General features: G+C 41.9%; 1 protein-coding gene across 1 annotated transcript in view; it reads right to left on the reverse strand.

Moving 5' to 3' along the window:
• The window catches only part of PPFIBP2 (PPFIA binding protein 2), a 207,821-nt gene that overhangs the window by 153,254 nt on the left and 34,501 nt on the right, over positions 1–20,066 (reverse strand). Inside the window, exon 2 of the mRNA XM_074955092.1 lies at positions 3,698–3,795. Within this exon, the coding sequence (XP_074811193.1) occupies positions 3,698–3,761 (64 nt within the window). The 5' untranslated portion in view covers positions 3,762–3,795. The remainder of the gene's footprint in view (positions 1–3,697; positions 3,796–20,066) is intronic.

A 20,066-nucleotide genomic window follows, 5' to 3' on the forward strand; every position in this document is an offset into this window, starting at 1 on the left:
ATGATATCTTAAAATAAACCAATTTTCCACCTGATTCTGAATTATAGAAGAAAATATTAATGGACACTAGAATAAAAATTTGAACTGTGTAATGCTCTTATATAAAATCAGCTCCCTCAAAGAGGTTTCTGTCTTGCTCATGACCTGCATGTACACTCTGGAAAAGAAGTCTGTGCACCCACAGGCATGCCCAAACCCTTCAGTTTGTTTCCAGAGCTTGGGCACCAACACCACCATGAACTGGCTGTGAGCAGGATGTGCAGTCATCTGATTACCACACAAGTGAATATGCTAAGCTTCCATACACTAGTTGCTTTGCTTCCGTGTAATCCCATGTCCAGTGCTATGACAACCAACTGAAGAAAAAATACTGTTTGTTTGGCAGTCTGGGACCATCAAAACCCCAGTATGAATGAGTAAAATCTCTTTGCTTACTGACCAACAGCACATTCCTCATGCAAAACTCAGAATTGGCCTCCTATCTTAGTTACTGTGCAAATACTAATCCACTACAGAAGAAATACATAATATGCCCAACTAGATCATGTAATGCTTTACTAAACTGCTCCCTGCAGTCAACTGTGCCAAACTCTACTCTACGGTTTTTCCTCCTAAACAGCATCTATCATTAAATAGCGTGACAGGGTCGGGCCAGATGGCTATAGGAGAGTAACAGAAGGCAGATATATTAGCCCCAGGCTAAGTAGGTCCCTTTTCCCTGGGTAAGGTAACAGGGAAGGTTCCAGAACAATCAGGAACCTTCTGGAGACAATTAAGACAGGCTGATTAGAACACCGGCAGCCAATCAAGAAGCTGCTAGAATCAATTAAGGAAGGCTAATCAGAGCACCTGGGTTTTAAAAAGGAGCTCACTTCAGTTTGTGGTGCGTGTGTGAGGAGCTGGGAGCACAAAGCACTAGGACCTGAGAGTGAGAATGCGGACTGTTGGAGGACTGAGGTGTACAAGTATTATCAGACACCAGGAGGAAGGTTCTATGGTGAGGATAAAGAAGGTGTTCGGAGGAGGCCATGGGGAGGTAGCCCAGGGAGTTGTAGCTGTCGCACAGCTGTTCCAGGAGGCACTCTAGACAGCTGCATTCCACAGGGCCCTGGGCTGGAACCCGGAGTAGAGGGTGGGCCCGGGTTCCCCCCAAATCCTCCCAACTCCTGGTCAGACAGAGGAGGAGCCGACCTGGACTGTGAATTCAGAAAAACGGCCAAGCTGAGGGCTGCCGTGAAGCTCCAAGGCGAGCAAATCCGCCAATAAGCGCAAGACCCACCAAGGTAGAGGAGGAACTTTGTCACAATACATATGGTCATCTAATGAATAAGGGTACAACTCCCATCTACAAAAGCTCCTAGAATATCAGTGCAATAAAGCAAAGGTGGCATACTCTGCATCTGAACGTTCCTTGTCCAGATTCACAGGATCTTCATTTCCTCCATGGAAAGGCTGATATGGCCTGTAGCTTGACTGACTTTTTTCAGGAAGAAAATTATAGGATTATAGTACTTAAATTGGATATTCTCTCTGTATACCACTGGAATCTTCACACGACAAAACAGCACTTCTTGTAGGTCATCCGAGTGATATATGTTTGCCTATAGCTCACATGGCCTATACCTCACAGCAGGGAGACTTCAGAGACATATTAGGACGCATCTACAACTAATTCTAGAATATGGAATGCTGCAGGTGACCGGATTCTAAGGAATGACTAAGTTTAAAAACCCATGTTAGAATCATGTACAACTTCTCTCCCATCCCCTACAAAAACCTCAAAAACCAGCACAAAAACCTGTAACAGAAAACCCATTCCAAATCTGAAATATATTTATTTAAATGGAACAAATGTATGTTTCTGATTGAATTTTTAAAACAACTCAAGATGTGATATTATGTTATCATCAACCTGTGCTGAGCTCTAAAAGTGTTCCCTTGGAAATAAGACATAAGGTAAAAAAAATTTAAGTGCCTAAGTGATTTGTGAGCCTATGACCATTTTCAAAAGCAACTCAAAAGCCCAGGTCTCACTGAGAGTCAATGGCACATCAGCACTTTTGAATATGATACCCACGATAATTACATCACCCTATGTTTGCTACAGCTGAGAAAACACATCTACTCTAAATCACCTGGTTTCCAAAAACCTTTTGGTTTGGAACAAATACCATTTTGGGGTGGCAAATTGTAACATTCTGTTTGCATGTTTTATAAGTTGGTAAAAGGTGGAAAAACAGTAAATAAAATTCTAGTAATCTCCTACTGCTCAAAAACATTTTTAAGTGATTTTGTGTTTGGTGAAAAACTGAAAAAAGAAAAATAATGCATACTTCTAAACAGTCAAAGTTGCCTGGACCGTGTCCTGATTGGTGTGAAGAGTTGTTTGGGGGGGTATGTTGAGCCCTACACAGCATATATGTTTCAAGTCAGACTAGAAATCACACTGGTACCTTCTGGACTTGGAAACTATGGAAGTATTTTCTATATGTTCTGTACCTTTATAGATTAGGTTGCCTACTTGCTAAAGTTATCTATGACCTGCTACAGCTTGTGTGCCCAGAACAAGGAGAATATTTGTGGTTGGATCAGATCCTTTAAAATAAAAATCCTGGACAGGTACCTATAACTTGGAGTTATGGGGTACTTTTGCACCAATATTTTGAGGCTGCATTATGAGCCTCCTGAGGCTGAGCTTTACTGGGACGTCATAAAGAAATGCGCAACTGAAGTGACAAAGGCTGGATTCATCTCCCTGGGTAGTAGGAGAGAATGAGGTTCAGGACATTACTACACACTTAAAAAGCTGTGACAAATGCTCTCCCATTGTGCAGAGGACAAGGTCATAGCTCTGCCCAGACATCTGCGTTGGGAGTGTGCTCAGTTTATAAGGTTGCCTATGGAAATCCAAAAGCCAAAACTACAGAGGTCTTGCCCCCTTCTTGTCTACTGGAATGCTGGGAGACAAATATGCTTGCTTCTGTGTGCGTATATCAGAGGACTGCAAATTGCTCCTTGCACCATCTCCATCGCTGTGCAGGCAAATGCATAATTTAGCACTGGGAGTTGGAGCGCTGGCATAGAGCAAATAAATTATATAATCTCACTCCCTAGAACACTGAAACAAAACTAACAGCATATCACTTAAAAAAAAAAAAAACACCCAAACACTGGATGGTTCAGCCTTGGCAAGATCTCTGAAGTAGTTTTGCAAACACAAATTTAATTTTTGAAATTCAACATTTAACACCCAAACTGTGAGCTGTTTCCCAGTAACTCAGTGACCAGGCCCATGCTGTAAGGCAAATTTGGGAATTAGTGCTTATTATAATGTTCATGAGATTTCAACAGAACAAGCTCCAGCTAGCAGGCACTCTACCACACACGCTAGTGTGTGTTTAATTCCTCCTATAACTTTATGGAGAGGTAAATTTGTCTTATGGAAATACTAGGAGGTGGGTTTTTTAACTGATTTATCTAAAATAATCTTGTAGATGTGAAGTTTTCCAATGCCCAAATTGTTATTGTTTGTCTTTGAAATGTGTTTTGCAGGAGGTGCTTGGAGAGAGAGAGACAGAGACAGAGACAGAGACAGACAGACTCAAAGACAAAGTGCCTGAGTAGCCCCAACTCTCAGTGGTTGTCAGGCTCAGGTTCCAACGAAATCAGTTTGATCTCAAATAAAGCAGTACCATACCTGCAATGATGTCATCCATCTGCTCTAGGGCTGCTTCAAGCATATGACTAGCATCAGAAGCCATGATTTCTGACTTGCCCAAACCTTTCTTCCTCCTACTGGAAAAAAATTAAAAAAAAAAAAAGGGGGAGATGAAGCCATGCATATTATGCTAAAACACAGACATTCTAGAGAACGTATTTCAATATGGCTCTGCTGTAAACTGAACCATGTGAACTAAATTCACCCACTGGCAAAATAAGGCACAATGCCATAAAAACCAATGGAGTCAATTATGCTTCTAGCAGTGATTTTAGCCCAGCATTTCCAGCTGTTCATTTACGTTTACCTTAGTTTTTTCTTCTATGTAATTTCATCAAAATCAGCAATATCAGATTTTAAAATGTGAATGGAAGGCCCAAGATTCAGAAATGAGCTCTTTCTTAAACAGAGGCAAAGCCTTCTTCCTGATACTAGGCTTGCTTCTCTCTTCCCAGTTGAGGGGGAAGGAGGATTCACGCTCCTACCAGGGGTCAGACAATTGTGGGCTACCATCATTCCTGGGATTTCCACTGGGATATGACATTTTTATTCCACTCGTGTGGCTCCCAAGGACTCTGACTGACAGAGGCTGCCTGGGGAGTAAAGAATGGAATATAGATCCCAGACACCAAACCTCCCTGGTAAGCATCTTGCACCTCCTCATCCTTCGAATCCCTGTCTCTAGGTGACTCTTCCACTGATACAACTCAGCATGAATCAATGCTCACAATCTAGTGTCTTCTCTGACTACAGTCTCTACACACTCAGGCTATCGTCCAAGCTTTCGGCTGCTTCTTCCACAACATATTGAAAATAGAGCTCTCTTTTTCTGTACAAGTGGCCAAAATACTCCCTCAATCATTTCACTCTGTGAAGTAACTACATAGTTATCTGTGGGGGTGAGAGGGAGGGAGCAGAAGCTCCTTGCAAATGGGGGGTGAAGGGGCAGGAGGGAGATTGAGGGGAGGTACTGAGACTCAGCAGAAGGGTGGGGGGACAACTAGTTCCAGGCTGGGCAGGGGTTTCCTGCCTGATCCCAGGCCTGTTCCAACCCCTTTGGGTCCTGCTGTCTGGTCCATTCGCATGTCCTGCTGTGGCTGCTCCAGCACCTTTGGGTCCTGCTCTTGCTCCCCCCGTGTATGCGCAAGTTTAATATTTCCATTGCAGGGAGTCTCTAACCTCCCACCATTATCTTCTTCCTATTTTCTAACATCTCATTTTCCAAAGCGGAGTTAAGTTTCTGTTGAAAGTTCAGTTCCCACCTGACATCAGAGATATTACTGTAAAATCCCAGGCAATATTTTCCAAAAATATCTCAATTCCCAAAAGGGTCAAAGATCATGCAACTCCCCTGCCAGATTCCTTTCCAAGTGACAGTTCCTGTCATCAACAGATAACATTTCAAAAGAAAACAGAACACGCACCACCTTTTGGCAGCCTGTGCTGGGGTGGATGCTGGAGACCGGGGGGTGGGGGGAGAAAGAGCCATTGCCTCCCAATTTTTTAAAGGCAGGGCCATGCCTGCCACTTCTGAGAACCAGAATTCAGCAGGGCGCAATGAGGGGGTGTCCCAGGCTCCCCGCTTGGCCCCTGACCGAACCTGGGTGGTGTAACAGCAGGCCCCCGCCCTTGGCCCAGATGCCCCTGTCATGAAGAAGCGGTGGCCAGGCCAAGCTGCCCCCATCCCCACTTCTGCAATCCTTCCGGCCCCACTGGTGCTCAGAATACCTTTGAAGTAAAACTTCTCACATGTCCATTTTATGGCTGAGGTATGGAACCAATGTCCAGGCTATCACTGAATTATTTAGTGCTGGTGCTAGCCCATTGTCGGCCCTAAAACAGGAATATTTTTAGTGCCCCACCCCTGCCACAACACCCCCCCCTCCGCTCCCCGCCCAGCTGCTTGGGGCCCTAAGCAATCGCTTAGTTTGCTTATGCCTAGCGACAGCTCTGGCTGAATAGGCCTTTCACTTCTACATGCTTGCCTATCTTTCACATCATTATAACATGCAAATCAAGCACTGCAGGTCTCGGTAAGGAATTTTAATCAGCATTGTGTGTTCTGTCTAGTCTTCCATAGGGGGCTTGATTCATCCCTTGGCGGCTCTGGGGACTACAAACTATATTCTCCTGCAAGTTTCTGAACCCCAGGTGCATTCACCCAATAAGAAGGCAGACAATGTTCCTCTGGGTCATGTCCACTGGCTCCCTGGATGCCTTCGAGGAGCAGTGGGCGCTGTCTGGGGTTCAGTGTGTCCCCCTCTGGCTCTCTGCTTTTGACCCTGTGACCCTCACCCCCATCCCTGTTTTCTCATTTGTCATCTCCTGGCTTTACTTGAGCTCTGGATTCAGTGGCTTCTCACGTGAGGCTGTACCTCCTTTCAAGTAGACCAGGAGTGGCCTACCTGTGGCTCCAGAGTCACATGCGGCTCTTCAGAAGTTAATATGCGGCTCCTTGTATAGGCACAGACTCCGGGGCTGGAGCTACAGGTGCCAACTTTCCAATGTGCCAGGGGGTACTCACTGCTCAACCCGTGGCTCTGCCACAGGCCATGCCCCCACTCCACCCCTTTCCGCCCCCTCACCTGAGCCTGCTATGCCCTCACTCCTTCCCCTCCTTCCCCCAGAGCCTCCCGCATGCTGATCAGGAGGTGCGGGGCGGAGGGGGAGGCACTGATCGGTGGGGCTGCCAGTGGGCGGGAGGCACTGGGAGCGGGGAGCTGATGCGGGGGCTGCTGACATTACTGTGGCTCTTTGGCAATGTACATTGGTAAATTCTGGCTCCTTCTCAGGCTCAGGTGGCCACCCCTGGAGTAGACTTTCCACCAGCAGGATCCCCAAGTATTCAAGATATGTATAGAAAGACAATTGAGTCTATTTTGGTTAACTAATGATAAATAGCTATGAGAACACTAACTTAGGTTTTTCTGAATGAATGAACCAGATTGCTCACACGCCAAGCAATACTTCTCAGAAGTAAAATTTCTGAATAGTAGTCTAACATTAACCTAATTCAGAGCCATGCGAGGGTCTTTGTTGAATGTGTTTGTACTGGGACATTTCTATTGACTGTAAAATCCAACAAACATGTGGCTAAACAAGTTCTTTCACGAAAGGATGTAGAGGGAGAGTTATTCCTTTTAAGATGTGGAAAAACGTGCTCACCTAAAAGGAACTTTAAGTTATGCTGTTTTAAAGTGACAAACTTTAGCAAGTGATTCTGCAAAGAAGTCCTGGCCATAATTCACTTTAAAAGGTATGATTAAGAAGAAAACGTGAGGTGCTCCTTTTCATGCCATATGATTACCAGCATGAATACCAGCCCCAGTTCTAGGGGCTGGAGAGTAGGGCAGTTGCCCTTGGGCCAATTTTCAGGTATAACTGTACTGCATTTTTTTTCTTGATTAATACAGTGGAGGAGTATGGAAAAATACATGAGTAATACCAGATTTGACAGTGCAATACTTTGCTTTAAAATAGCCAGTCATTAAACAATCTTTTTTAGGTGGGGGAATGCTACAACCAGCCTTTCTTATCTTTCTATTTACTTAAACAAGGATCCTTTAGATTCCAAAGAATAAAGACAGCTATTAGTCCTTGATCTGAAATAGCCCAAATATGCTGACTTCCAAGGCATGCTGCAAAAGCCCTATGTTTGACAAAGTCTCTGTAGAAGGCTGAGGGTATGCTTACTATATGATGAAAGGGTAGGTGGTTGGCTAAGCTCCTGTGGAACTCATGGTTTTAATTCTGATGAGATTTAATTCAATTGTATTTATTGTAGGAGTAATTATATTAGCATACCTAGAGTCCTGGATAGACAATTTTATTATTTTAAATAATAAATAATTAATACATTAAAAGTTAATAAATAAAATAACCTCCAATGACAAGCTATATATATGAAGATATTTTTGTATGGTAGTCAGCCAATGGTCGTTCCATTGTCCACTTTCAATGACGTGACTGGTAATTAAACACCCACGTTTATTCTCAGAATTGCAAGCTTCCTGGAGATAAACACTAGGATGAGAATCAAATCAGGCATAAAATAGAATTGTGCATTAAAATATAATTATCCATTTTTTGTTTACCAGGGAAACAGTCAGGCAATACTGAAAGAGTACCTAAGGCTAAGACTCCAAACCTTTGTACCATAAGAAACGTCGTAGCTCAGTAGCAAACCTGCTACAGTGGAAAATATAGATATGAACATAAATGTAGATCTGAAAGGGACCTCAAGGTCATCTAGTCCTTAGGGCCAGGCAAACGGGGCCCACACCCAGGGTGCAGTAGCCAGGGGGGTGCCACAAGGGGCTCGGGCTTCCCCTGACTGGTTGTGGCCAGACTCCTCTCTTCTCCAGCCCCTCCCATGCGCTGGTCCGGCAAGCTTCTCCCTGCCCCTCTGCCCCCTCCTTCCTTCGCTCCTCAGCCGGCCAGCTGAGGGCTCTGGCTCTGCCCCAGCACCAAGGAACCCAGAACAGCACAGCTGGGGCCGGTCACTGGTAGTGCGGCTCACCGCTTACTGCCTGGAGCAGAGCTGAGTCCCTCCCTGCCCGAGGCCCTGCACTGCTTGGTCTCCGGCAGGGGCCAGGAGCAGTGAAACTTCCACATGAGGGGCGGGGGGGGGGAGGAACGGGACGGACGACCTTAACATGACAGTGTGCTCACTGTATCAAACTTCACACACACGTACACGTATTATTATTATTAATTATTATTATTATTGTTATTGTTATTACTGCTTGATACTTCCTGTCAAAATGCTCATGGTGAGCCAGGAGTGGCGATGGGCTGCAGGAGGGCTGTGGCCTCTGGCAAGATGCAGCCCCCTTGTGACAGCACGAAGCCTGCCTTGAGGTGCTGGGAGGAAGGCAATGAGGAAGTAGCCCAGGGAGTTGTAGCTGTCACGCAGTTGATACACGGGACATTGTGGACAGCCGCTATCCACAGGGCCCTGGGCTGGAACCCGGTGTAGAGGGAGGGCCTGGGTTCCCCCCATCCCTCCAACTCCTGATCAGACACAGGAGGAGTTGACCTGGTCTGTGAGAAACACCAGAAGGGAAGGTCTAAATTGGAAAGGGATCTGCCCTGTCCCCGACCCACTAGGTGGGACACAGAGACTGCGGGGATTGTTCTTCATTTCCCCCATGCTGGCCAGTGATGAGGTTAGCTGAGTGAATGGCAGGTTTGAGCCACTAGCAAGAGTGGCCAAACTGAGGGCTGCCGTGAATCTCTGAGGCAAGCAAATCCACCAATAAGCGCAGGACCCACCGAGGCAGAGGAGGAACTGTCACAATATTTACAACAGGTTTCAGAGTAACAGCCGTGTTAGTCTGTATTCGCAAAAAGAAAAGGAGTACTTGTGGCACCTTAGAGACTAACCAATTTATCTGAGCATAAGCTTTCGTAAGCTACAGCTCACTTAAATAAATTGGTTAGTCTCTAAGGTGCCACAAGTACTCCTTTTCTTTTTGCGAATATTTACAACAAATCTTATATAAAATGTAGCATGTAAGAGGTCTATGAAAAGATTATGATTTGCTGAATATGTTTATGCTATTTGTATGCATGCATAATTTTTGTATTTGAAGTTATGAGTATTGGCTCTGTACCTGTACTTCAAATGTTTGCTCCTGGGGTAATGCCCACAAGATAGATAGCCAGTGCATCTTGAAGGGACTAGTCAAAGTAAGTGGCTCATCAAAGGACACTTAACTCACAATGGACCATGAGAGACGCCCATTTACATTGAATGGGCTTTCCTGTGGACATTCCATAGGAAGTATAGGTAATGGCCCAGAGGAGTTGGGGGCGGGGGGGGGGGGGAGGGGAGCCCAGGGAGCCCGCAGAAGCCAGGAGGAGTGATTGGGGGGGCGGCAGCGCACCAAAATACAAATTCGCCCAGGGCACCATTTTCACTAAGGCTGGCCCTGAGTCCAGCCCTTTGGGCTGAGGCAGGACCAAGTACACCTAGATCATCGCTCACAGTTGTCTGTCTAACCTGTCCTCAATATCTTTCCTCGCTCTCCCCCCCCCCCACCCTGATTATGTGGATTCCACAACCTCCCTTGGAATCTTATTCCAGTGCTTAACTATCATAGTGAGGCAGTTTTTCCTAATATCTAACCTAAATCTCCCTTGCTACAGATTAAATTGATTACTACTTGTCCTACGGGAGCAGATATGGAGAACAATTTATCACCATCCTCTTTATAATAGCCAAAAAGAAAAGGAGGACTTGTGGCACCTTAGAGACTAACCAATTTATTTGAGCATGAGCTTTCGTGAGCTACAGCTCACTTGCATCCGATGAAGTGAGCTGTAGCTCACGAAAGCTCATGCTCAAATAAATTGGTTAGTCTCTAAGGTGCCACAAGTCCTCCTTTTCTTTTTGCGAATACAGACTAACACGGCTGTTACTCTGAAACCTGTCTTTATAATAGCCCTTAGTCTTCAAATATGTTATCAGGTCCCTATGTTTGCTATCAAGTAAAGATAACTTACTCCAGTTACAAATCAATAATTCTGTGATGCACGTTCCACAGGGCTTGGTGAAATGTTCACGAAGTTAGAGTTAAATGATAAATGACTTTCCTGTTTAATCATTGCATTACTAATTTTTTGTGTTCTTATGTCCATTTATACATAGCTCATCTGTCCATTCTATAACAGTAGTACTGTCTAGAGGGAGAGAGACATGAGTAGGGTCAAGAACAACTGTTTTCAAATTCCAGGTCCACCACAGACAGCTTGTAGCATTGGACAAATTGATGTCTTCACATCAGATAGAGAAGCAGAATGGAATCATTCTCCAGTCCATCCAAGGGGAATAACACTACATTTTTACGTTGGGTCTTTTTCTACTAAGTTGTTATGTTAATAAAAATGCTATTTCATAATCTTAGAAAGATTAATAGGCTAACTCCACCTATTCCTAACCCCTGCACTCATGTAATCAATGCAGAACAGGAATGGAAACAACCATTTTTGGGAGCCTTAAAAAAACAAAACAAAAACAGGCATGATCTCAGTTTACGCCCCCCAACAGATGATTTAAGAAAAAAAAAAAAGCAACCTGTTTAAAATTAAGCAGGATAGTATCTTCCCTATAAGGATAGAATCCACCTTCTATAGAGCTGATTATAAGCATCCAGTGCAGAAAGTGCTATTTTGTAACCTTGACAAGCTACAGCAGGCATACACATTTATTCTCTATAGCATATGTGGCAACTTCATGCTGCTGCAAGAAACACTGAAAACAATTTCTGCTAGAAAATGATGATTAAGGCAACTAAGCATTCCAAAATGTCCCTTACACTGTATACACAAAGAACAAGAACTTTCCCAAATCTCCCTCGATTTCCAGAGCCAGTCCTCAGAGGAAAGCCAGTACCCTCTTCAAAATAAGCACTGACACCTACATATTCATCAGATCTCCAACAAAAGTGGTTAGTTTTTGACTGCATGGATCCAAGGTTGGCCCTAACAAGTTTACACTGCAGTATGTTGAGTAAATGTTGCTAGATCAGGTTACTTCCTGTTCGATCTGATACTATGCACCAAAAACTATTCAACAACAGTGGGTCAAATCCTGTTCCATTATACCTATGTGATCCCACTGCAATTCTGCATTGCCATTTGTGCTTCACATCTGAAATATCTAATGGGAGAAACCTCATCCAAAGTTGTGATTATATCCATTGCCATAGGGATGATACAGGTTTTTAATTATGATCTCAGCTATTGGGAGAATAAGCTTTAATGCCTTAAATTATAAAAGGCCCTTTTATCATTAATACAGGTTTATTTGCTTTCAATTTCCTTCTCAGTTCTTTGTTGTTTTCAAACAAAGGGTCTGACTACCATGATCTGCATTGTGTTGGATTTGTTATTCAATTTGTGGTTTGCTACAAAAAAAAATTGATAATTAAATATCAAGGGTGTAAAACTGAACTGACTGGTCAGATTTCCTGCTGGCAACAGACCTGAGAGACAAGAAGTTGAATCTTTGGAGAGTTCTTTCTTCCTCACTTTTTTGTATTAAAGATGATTGAGTTTCTAGGTCTAGAAATTAGCATTAATCAAACTTTTCTTGAAAAATAATTTTGATGAAAAAGCCACAGAATTTTTCATTTTGGGTTTTTCCACCAACCCTACTAGGAATAAGCTTGACAAGTGAATTTAGGGTCTGGGGGAAAGGGGAGTGGGAGATGGAGAAAACAAAAAAGCAACCTCCACAAAAGCATCCCAAGCTTCAGATAATCATGGAATTTGGAGATGAACACCACCTATAATTAGGTAATCTTGTCCTTTTCCTGCTAACGAAGGACAATTCCCTCTTTTAAGTCACTTATACAATGAGGCTTCCCCACTTTCTTGGGAGACTATTTCCCAGCTTAAAGTGTCTTCCACAGATCTAACCTTACCCAGTTTAAGGTTATTGTTTCTCAGCTGTGTCCCATTTACCCAGTTTATACTGCTAGATCCTCTGGGCATCACTTATGTATTTCCTCCTCCATGAGCAAGCCCAGAGGGAATACCAGCTTTCTATTGCTCATCAGCCACTCCTACTAACTGATCCACAATTAAGATGTGATGGTCTTGGGCTCTAAGACCCCTGTGTAGCAGTGCATCTCTATTCAGCAAAGAACTTAATCTCATGAATGAGATTTAGCAAGTGTTTAAAGCGTTTGCTGAATTAGAACCTGAGAAAAGTCCCATCACATTCTCCTGGACTGAATGGTAGAAGTCAATAAATGACCCAGAGAGAAATGAACTGGAAAGATAAATGGGTTAAGATTCCCCAAAGAGGGAGAATGACTCTTACGTTCATTTGCTTATTTGACCTATGCTATGTTAATTTTGGCAGCATTTTCTTTTTTCTTTCTTTTTAAAAGAAGAAGAGGTTGATGCAGTTAAAGCTGGTCAAAAGTTTTCCAGTGGAACTGTTTTCCATCTGCAAATGCCATTTCATTAAAATTAAAGCTCTCTACAGGAATCAGAGGATAGAATCGTAAGACTGGAAGGAACCTCGAAAGATCTTCTAGTTCAGTCTCCTGCACTCAAGGCAGGAGTAAGTATCATCTATTTTAGCCCATCCCTGACAGGTGTTTGTCTAACCTGCTCTTAAAAACCTCCAATGATGGAGATTCCACAACCTCCCTACGCAATTTATTCCAGTTCTTAACTGCCCTTACAATTAGGAAGTTTTTCCTAATGTCCAACCTAAAGCTCCCTTGCTGCAATTTAAGCCCATTGCTTCTTGACCTATCCTGTATCAATTTTGGTGAAATTTCATTTAGAAAAAAATTGAAACAAGGGGTTTTGATAAGGTCAACATTATCTGAATGGCACACTTCAATTTTTAATTTTGAAAAAAAGTTTCAAAAGTTTATTTTCTATTATAAAATAGTAAAAATTAGAACAAAAAGTTCAAATTTATCAAGACTAAACATTTTGATGGACCTAAACCAATTTTTCACCCCAGAAATTTCATTTCATGGGAAATTTTCAAATGTGTGTGTGTGTCTTCGTTCATTCCAACTAAGAATGAAAAACAAATTTCAAAATAATGGAATTCCCCAACGAACATAAATTCTGGCTCTTTCACAGCTCTACAATTAATAAAAATGTTGATTATCTGAATCATACAAAGGTAAAATATATTTAAGATTATGTAGAAATAAATTATTTTGTTCGTATTGCATTCAAGATAAACAAGAATTGGAACATGGAATCAGAGAACCTGCATGTTCTACGTTATATGAGGTAATGGAGGTAAAGAACATCTGTTTTACAGTATGGCACTCCAAACACCTGAATGTTTTGTTTCTTCCTCTCTCTTTTAGAAAAATAATATTTAGATTTTTTTTAAATTACTATGTTGAATTTAAGTCAGCTTCCCCTCAGACCTATTTAAACTTCATTATAAATTGATTGAGCTAAACATAGCTTGGGTATTTCCAAACAGATTTATCATTTATACAAATATTCTGGAACCTGCTATGTGTCCCATCATTTATAGAAATTTCCTTCAATGCTGCTGATCCAGTTTCTTGGTTTTAGTAGCTTAAGGTAGATTCCAGTCTCCTGTTGCCACATCTTTTAATGTGCTATTTGCTGGTATAATTATTAGATTCAGGAAAAGTTTTTTGCTTGCCGGAGATATTGGCCCTGATTCACAGCTACAATTGGGCTCTGCATCACTCTGCCACTGCAGTGACCCTCATGCTGGCATACTGGGTCACAGAAGAATCTCACCAGTGCAGGAGGATCCTCCTGTGGCACAGAGATGTCTTAATGGCTCCTATGCTACCTTTCCCCTTTGGCTGAAGAATAGGGCATGTCCACATTCCCTAGCAATCCCTGGCTGTACTATGGCCCCTTGGGGCCATTGACAGCTTGTGTAAATTAGAGCAGTCCAGAGCCTGGACTGGTGCACAGCTGGCCCATGATTGGGGGAAGAGAGGTAGTATTTAAAAAAGTTTCCTTAAAGCCTCCAGCTTCTGAGCTGCACTATGTGCTCCTCATTTGCAGTGTAAGATTGTGGCCATGGCATCCTATATGCTTAAACCAGCCAGATGAATTCACATTATTAGCATGAGTTGCCAGAAAATGAGCTCTTCCTAAATATAAAATATATGTTTGGGTACATGCATGTGTTTACGACTAGAGGTGGGAAAAACATTCGCTATGAAAATGACAGAAACGTCAACCTTTCATTGTGAATGTGATATTGGTCCAGCTTATTAAAGTTTTGACATTAACACAAGACCCTTAGGTCAAGTAAAAATTTATCTCACTGCAAAAAACAAACAAAACAAAACAAAACCTAAATTTCTGATTTGTCCTCCACCCCCCAAAAAAGTTAATTTTGGGTGGAAAACTGTCTGAAAAGTTTGCCATTATTTCACATGGTCTTGCTACATCTTGTACTTTTTCTTCACCACCACTTTATTGTACACACCTGCCACAATATATTATTCAACTGAAAGTTAAGATAAGTAAAAAACCTCCAAAAGCCATATCATAAATAATATATTAAAAAAGTAGAGCACAGTGTAATTTGTTCCAGAGTGACAATGTAACACTACTTGCTTGACATCTTTTTCTAGCCAAACCTGTTGCCTGAGCTTCAGGCAAGTTTCATTTTCCCCAGACACGCCTCTCTTGTTTGTCTAGTCTAAGCAAGAGTTTTCAAGTAGCTCACTAGATCCTGTCCATTGTCAGTTACAGTCTTTGGCCCTAATTCTGTATAAGTATCTGCTAATGCGGATTCTTGTCAATGGGACCCTTGCACAGATCCCACAGTAGGGTCAGGGCCTTGATACATGACACGCATTTGCTGGTATCTCTTTGCAATTTTTACTTGTTTGACAGTTTCTCTACTCAGATGACACCAACAGATGTGCAATTCATAAGATGCCTTACAATACAGTACATGTAAAACTTCAAGAACAAAACAAAAATTGAAGGACTTATTTCTATGTAAGAAGAAAAACTGTATTTGGAGGAATAGCTTTGTTTCAATATCTAACAAGTTTGAAAAAAGATATTTTAACCTCTAATACTAAATTAAATCAAATCTAAATAAATGTATATTAATCAGTTAGTCAGGAAAATACAAAAGCAACTCACTCACCTTTACAGGTCCCTAACATGAGGTTTTCCTTTTGCTCTGATCTGTGAAGTCTTTCATTGCTAATAGTTATAGCCTCACTACCAAACAAATGACAATCCCCAAATATAACCACCACCCCTAAGACACATGCCTACAATAATCTGGAGCCCAACCCACATATAAAAACGCTGTGATCTTATTTATTGTAATTACTCAAGTTCAACCACATACAAGTAATAGGATCTGCCAGGAAGTTAAGAACAAACTGGTCTTAATACATCCTGCTTCCTTTGCTCAGTCAGTTATACTGTTCAAATCCTAATACATGATTTGCATTTCAAACCACTTTTGAAGATGAGGAAGACGATTTTTACCTGGGACAGTGCCTCTAATTTCAAATAGGTGAAAACAGACTCCAACTAAACTGTTGTACTTAGGGGACAACTTCCCCTTTCAAACTGTTTATTGCTTACCCTGGTTCCCCTACAGAAACCCACCAATGTAGAAAGTCCCCAGACTTTCTTGTTCTCCACAAAATATAATCCTGAATGTTTTATTTATTTTTTTAAAATCAGTTTTTTTTTCATGACTGTGAAAAGCCTGAATCAAATTTTTAACAACTATGTGGCTGTCTTGAATCTGCAGCCAGTCAGAGATGGAAACTGCCTCAACTCTCCTTTTCGTGAACCAGATGTTAATTCTCAAGCCTACTCATGATAATCAAGTTGCTAATGCTGTTAGCTATTAACACAGATGTGGTTTAAGCTTAGGAAATCTTGAGTTCTAGCCCTAGCTCGGGGTGGGAAAACTTTTTGGCTCGAAGGCCACATGTAGGTATGAAAATTGTATGGCAGGCCACGAATGCTCATGAAATTGGGGGTTGGGGTGCGGGAGGGGGTGAGGGCTCTGGCTGGGACCAGAAATGTGGAGTTCAGAGTGCAGGAGGGGACTCTGGGCTGGGGCAAGGGGGTGGGATGGAGGGGTTCGGAGGACGAGAGAGGGATCAGGGCTGGGGCAGGGTGTCAGGGCGCTGGAGGGAGTCAGGGGTGCAGGTTCCGGGTGGCGCTTACCTCAAGCAGCTCCCGGAGGCAGCAGCATGTCCCCCCTCCGGCTCCTACGCAGAGGCGTGGCCAGGCATTTCTGTGCACTGCGCCATCCGCAGGCGCTGCACCTGCAGCTCCCATTGGCCACGGTTGCCAGCCAATGGGAGCTGCGGGGGTGGCACTTGGGGCAGGGGCAGTGTGCGGAGCCCCCTGGCTGCTGGAGGGGGTATATTTTGCTGCTTCCAGGAGCCACTCGGAGCCACGGCACACGTGGAATTGGGCAAGCCCCGGACCCCACTCCCCGGCAGGAGCTAGAGGGCCGGATTAAAATGTCTGAAGGGCCAGATATGGCCCCTGGGCCACAGTTTGCCCACCCCTGCCCTAGCTCTTACACTGATTTCCTGGCTGGCCTTGGGCAAGACACTTAACCCTCTTCCCCATTTATAAAATGTATACTATAATAATAATAATACCTATACCTTGCAGGGATGTTGTAAAATCATATTTTAAGTGCTTTAAAGATTCAAAATGCTGGGCATTGTACTTCTATCATCATCTTATTATTACTTCACGATACAAGCAAACATCAAATTGCTTGATTAAACCCTGAAAAGTTTATGCACTTTGTTCAATTGCATGCAGACTTCTGAAACCTTAAGAGCTCTTCAGCTTTTCCTCCCTTCCTTTACGGTTCTCCCTTTTTCTTCATGCTTCCTCCCTATACATACACTTCACCTATATCTACGCACCCTACAGACTCTGGTCCAGCAGTTCTGGTGTAATGCCTTCTGACAAAGCTCTCGTGTTCATTTCGATCCTGGCCTTTTAAAACTTGACATACTTGCCTAATTAAGTTATATAGGTTCTAGCCCTAAATAACTATCCCCAGCTGCTGGGAATAGATGCATTTCTGATGATAGCTGGAGCTGCTGCCAGCATAAGTAATATTACTTATGTAGCACCTTCTAACCCCCCCTCTCCAGAACATTGTGTTGCCATGCAATAGAACAAAATAAATGCAGTTTAACAACACTAAAATACCATCCTCTTCAAATACAACACACTGAAAGCATTTTAAAAAAAAATTAGACATGTTCAGTTATATAGAAGGACTGAAGGGAAAGATGATAAATACAGTGACAATATTAGTTACTTACGTCACTTTTTTTAAAATGTAGGATGGGGATGAAATGACAAGTTATTTCTGAAATTCCATGTTGCAGGGCCAGTACAGGCAAAAATGTAATTGCTTTCTGGTGCAATGGTGGGAAGTCAGGAAGTCTCAAATGAACTCAAGGCCAACACTGTTAATGGCTTTAAAAACTGGTAGCACCTCTTTAAAGTCCATCTACCACTATAGTCTGAGTGCATTTGTAAAGAACACAGAGTCAGATCCTCAGCCTGAGTGCAATACTATTGTGTTGCAAAGGGAATATAAAACTAGCCTAGTTGGGCTATTTCCCCAAGTACGGAAGATCCTGGGGTGGCACAAAAGGGGCTCTTACTGCTGGCACAAGTTAGAGCTTCCCTGTAGTTACAAGCAACTAACTGTTTAACATACAGAATGGTGATATGCACAATGAATTACAATGATTACATATTCAAAACAGACATTTGACTTTATGCTCTTACAAATAAACACACTCAACTTGTTAATTTGAATCTGAGATTGTTTATTGGAAAGTGCAATCTCTTTAAAAATATTTTAAATATAAAAATTATGTCAACACAATGCTCTGGCTGATATTCACACAGTTTAGACAGAAATCCCATGCAGTAACTCTTCCACAGGGCACATGAATATTAAGACTCATGGGTATTGGTACCTTAACTGAATTTCCTGATTCATGTTTAGTTAAATCTCATCTTTAAATATAAGACCCTACGTGGATGTAATGGCATGTGTCAGAATGAAATTTCTCCAGCTCTGCTCTCAAAGCTGCTTTATCTATGGAAAACTCTTTGGTCCTTCAGCCTAGTTTTAAACTCCACAGGGCTCTGTTTTTGTGAAAACTTAAATATTTATTTTGCTGCTTATTCCTGGTCTTCACTAACAGCTACACAAATTGGTTTTGTTCAGCTCAGCAGCATTCAAGAATTGGATAAATAAGTACCTATCTGATATGTTGTCAAAATTACATGGATAAGAGAGATAAGACTGTTCCCCATTAATAAAAGAAAACTTGTAACTTCTGACTGATCTTGCAAATCCTCCCACCAATTATGCATTAATTATGCATTACTGCATTGTGTGGAGTAACAATGCTCTGAGAACTTTATAGCTAAGTATCACTAACACTGTCAAAAAACATTTTCATTTCAAAAACGTTTCTAATTAGAAAAACTGCCACATACTGTCTTGGCATTTCAAGCAATACAAACAATGATATAAGGACACTGCTTTGGATTTAAGCAGGACAACACACTAGAAATCTGGTTATGATTTTAGCAGGAAGAGCCTGTCTAAGGGAACAGGTCACACACATCTACAGGGATATAGTTCAAACTGGATGATCTCTAATATCTCTTTTCCAGCTCTAACCTTTCGGATTCCATGAATAAGTTAACCTAGCTGTAACAGTCAAATGCAATTATAAATGATGCTTTCCATCCCCTATTTTATTTTTGTTGTCTTTCATATGGAAAAAGTTGCTTAGAGTCTTTGCCTTTTCTTAAAAAAAAAAAATATCTAAGGATCTACAAAAACACAGAAAGAAAGCTAGTTGAAATTCTCAGGTATGCACTTGACTTCCAGGCAAATACCAAATATTGTGCAAGCTGATAAAATCATGAGAGTTGGCAACACTGTCATGATACAAAGAAGACATTGAAATAAACTGAAAGGTAGCAAATTTAAAACTGGTACAAAGAAACACTTTCTACACGTTCCACCTGCAGAACTCATTTCCACAAGATATCACTAAGAGCAAAAGTTTAGTAGGATTTGAGAGAAATTGGACATTTATACAGTTAACAAGAAGATCCAGAGTTACAAAAGTAAATATTTAAAACAAACCAACAATTTTGCTTCAGGGCATAAACCAACCTTTAACTGTTGGGGGTCAGGAAGAAGCTCTCTTTTGGGGCCATAACTGCCTGAAGCAGTTGGCTCTCACTACTATGGGGAACAGGATATTGGACTATATAGAATCCTGATCTGATCCAGTATGATAATTCCTGTGTTCTATTTTTGTTTTCTTGTATTTTAGTAGAGCTTAGAATTAGAATGTATTCTTAAAAGGTATTACCATGTTATGATTGAATTCAGCAAAGTATGTAAGCACCCACATTAAAGTCAAAGCAAAGCAAAGCAAGTGCTTAAGTGCACTGGTGAATCAGATACTTCTGCCTTAAAGATAAGATAGCTTTTGAAGGCTCAATTTTAGGGTTTTCAAGCGATTAAAAAAATTAAATTGCGATTATCATGCTGTTAAAAAATAGGATACCATTTATGGATGTTTACTGTTCTGCCTGTCAGGTGACATTCTAAACAAGCAGGCAGCATTATCACCAGCAAATTGTAACCAACCTTGTTTGCCTGAGTGATTGGCTGACCAAGAAGTAGGACTGAGTGGACTTGTAGGCTCTAAAGTATTACATTGTTTTATTTTTGAATGCAGTTTTTTTTTTAAAAACATAATTCTACATTTGTAAGCTACTTTCACGATAAAGGGATTGCACT

This window comes from Natator depressus, chromosome 6 (assembly GCF_965152275.1).
Source record: "Natator depressus isolate rNatDep1 chromosome 6, rNatDep2.hap1, whole genome shotgun sequence".
Lineage (NCBI taxonomy): Eukaryota > Metazoa > Chordata > Testudines > Cheloniidae > Natator > Natator depressus.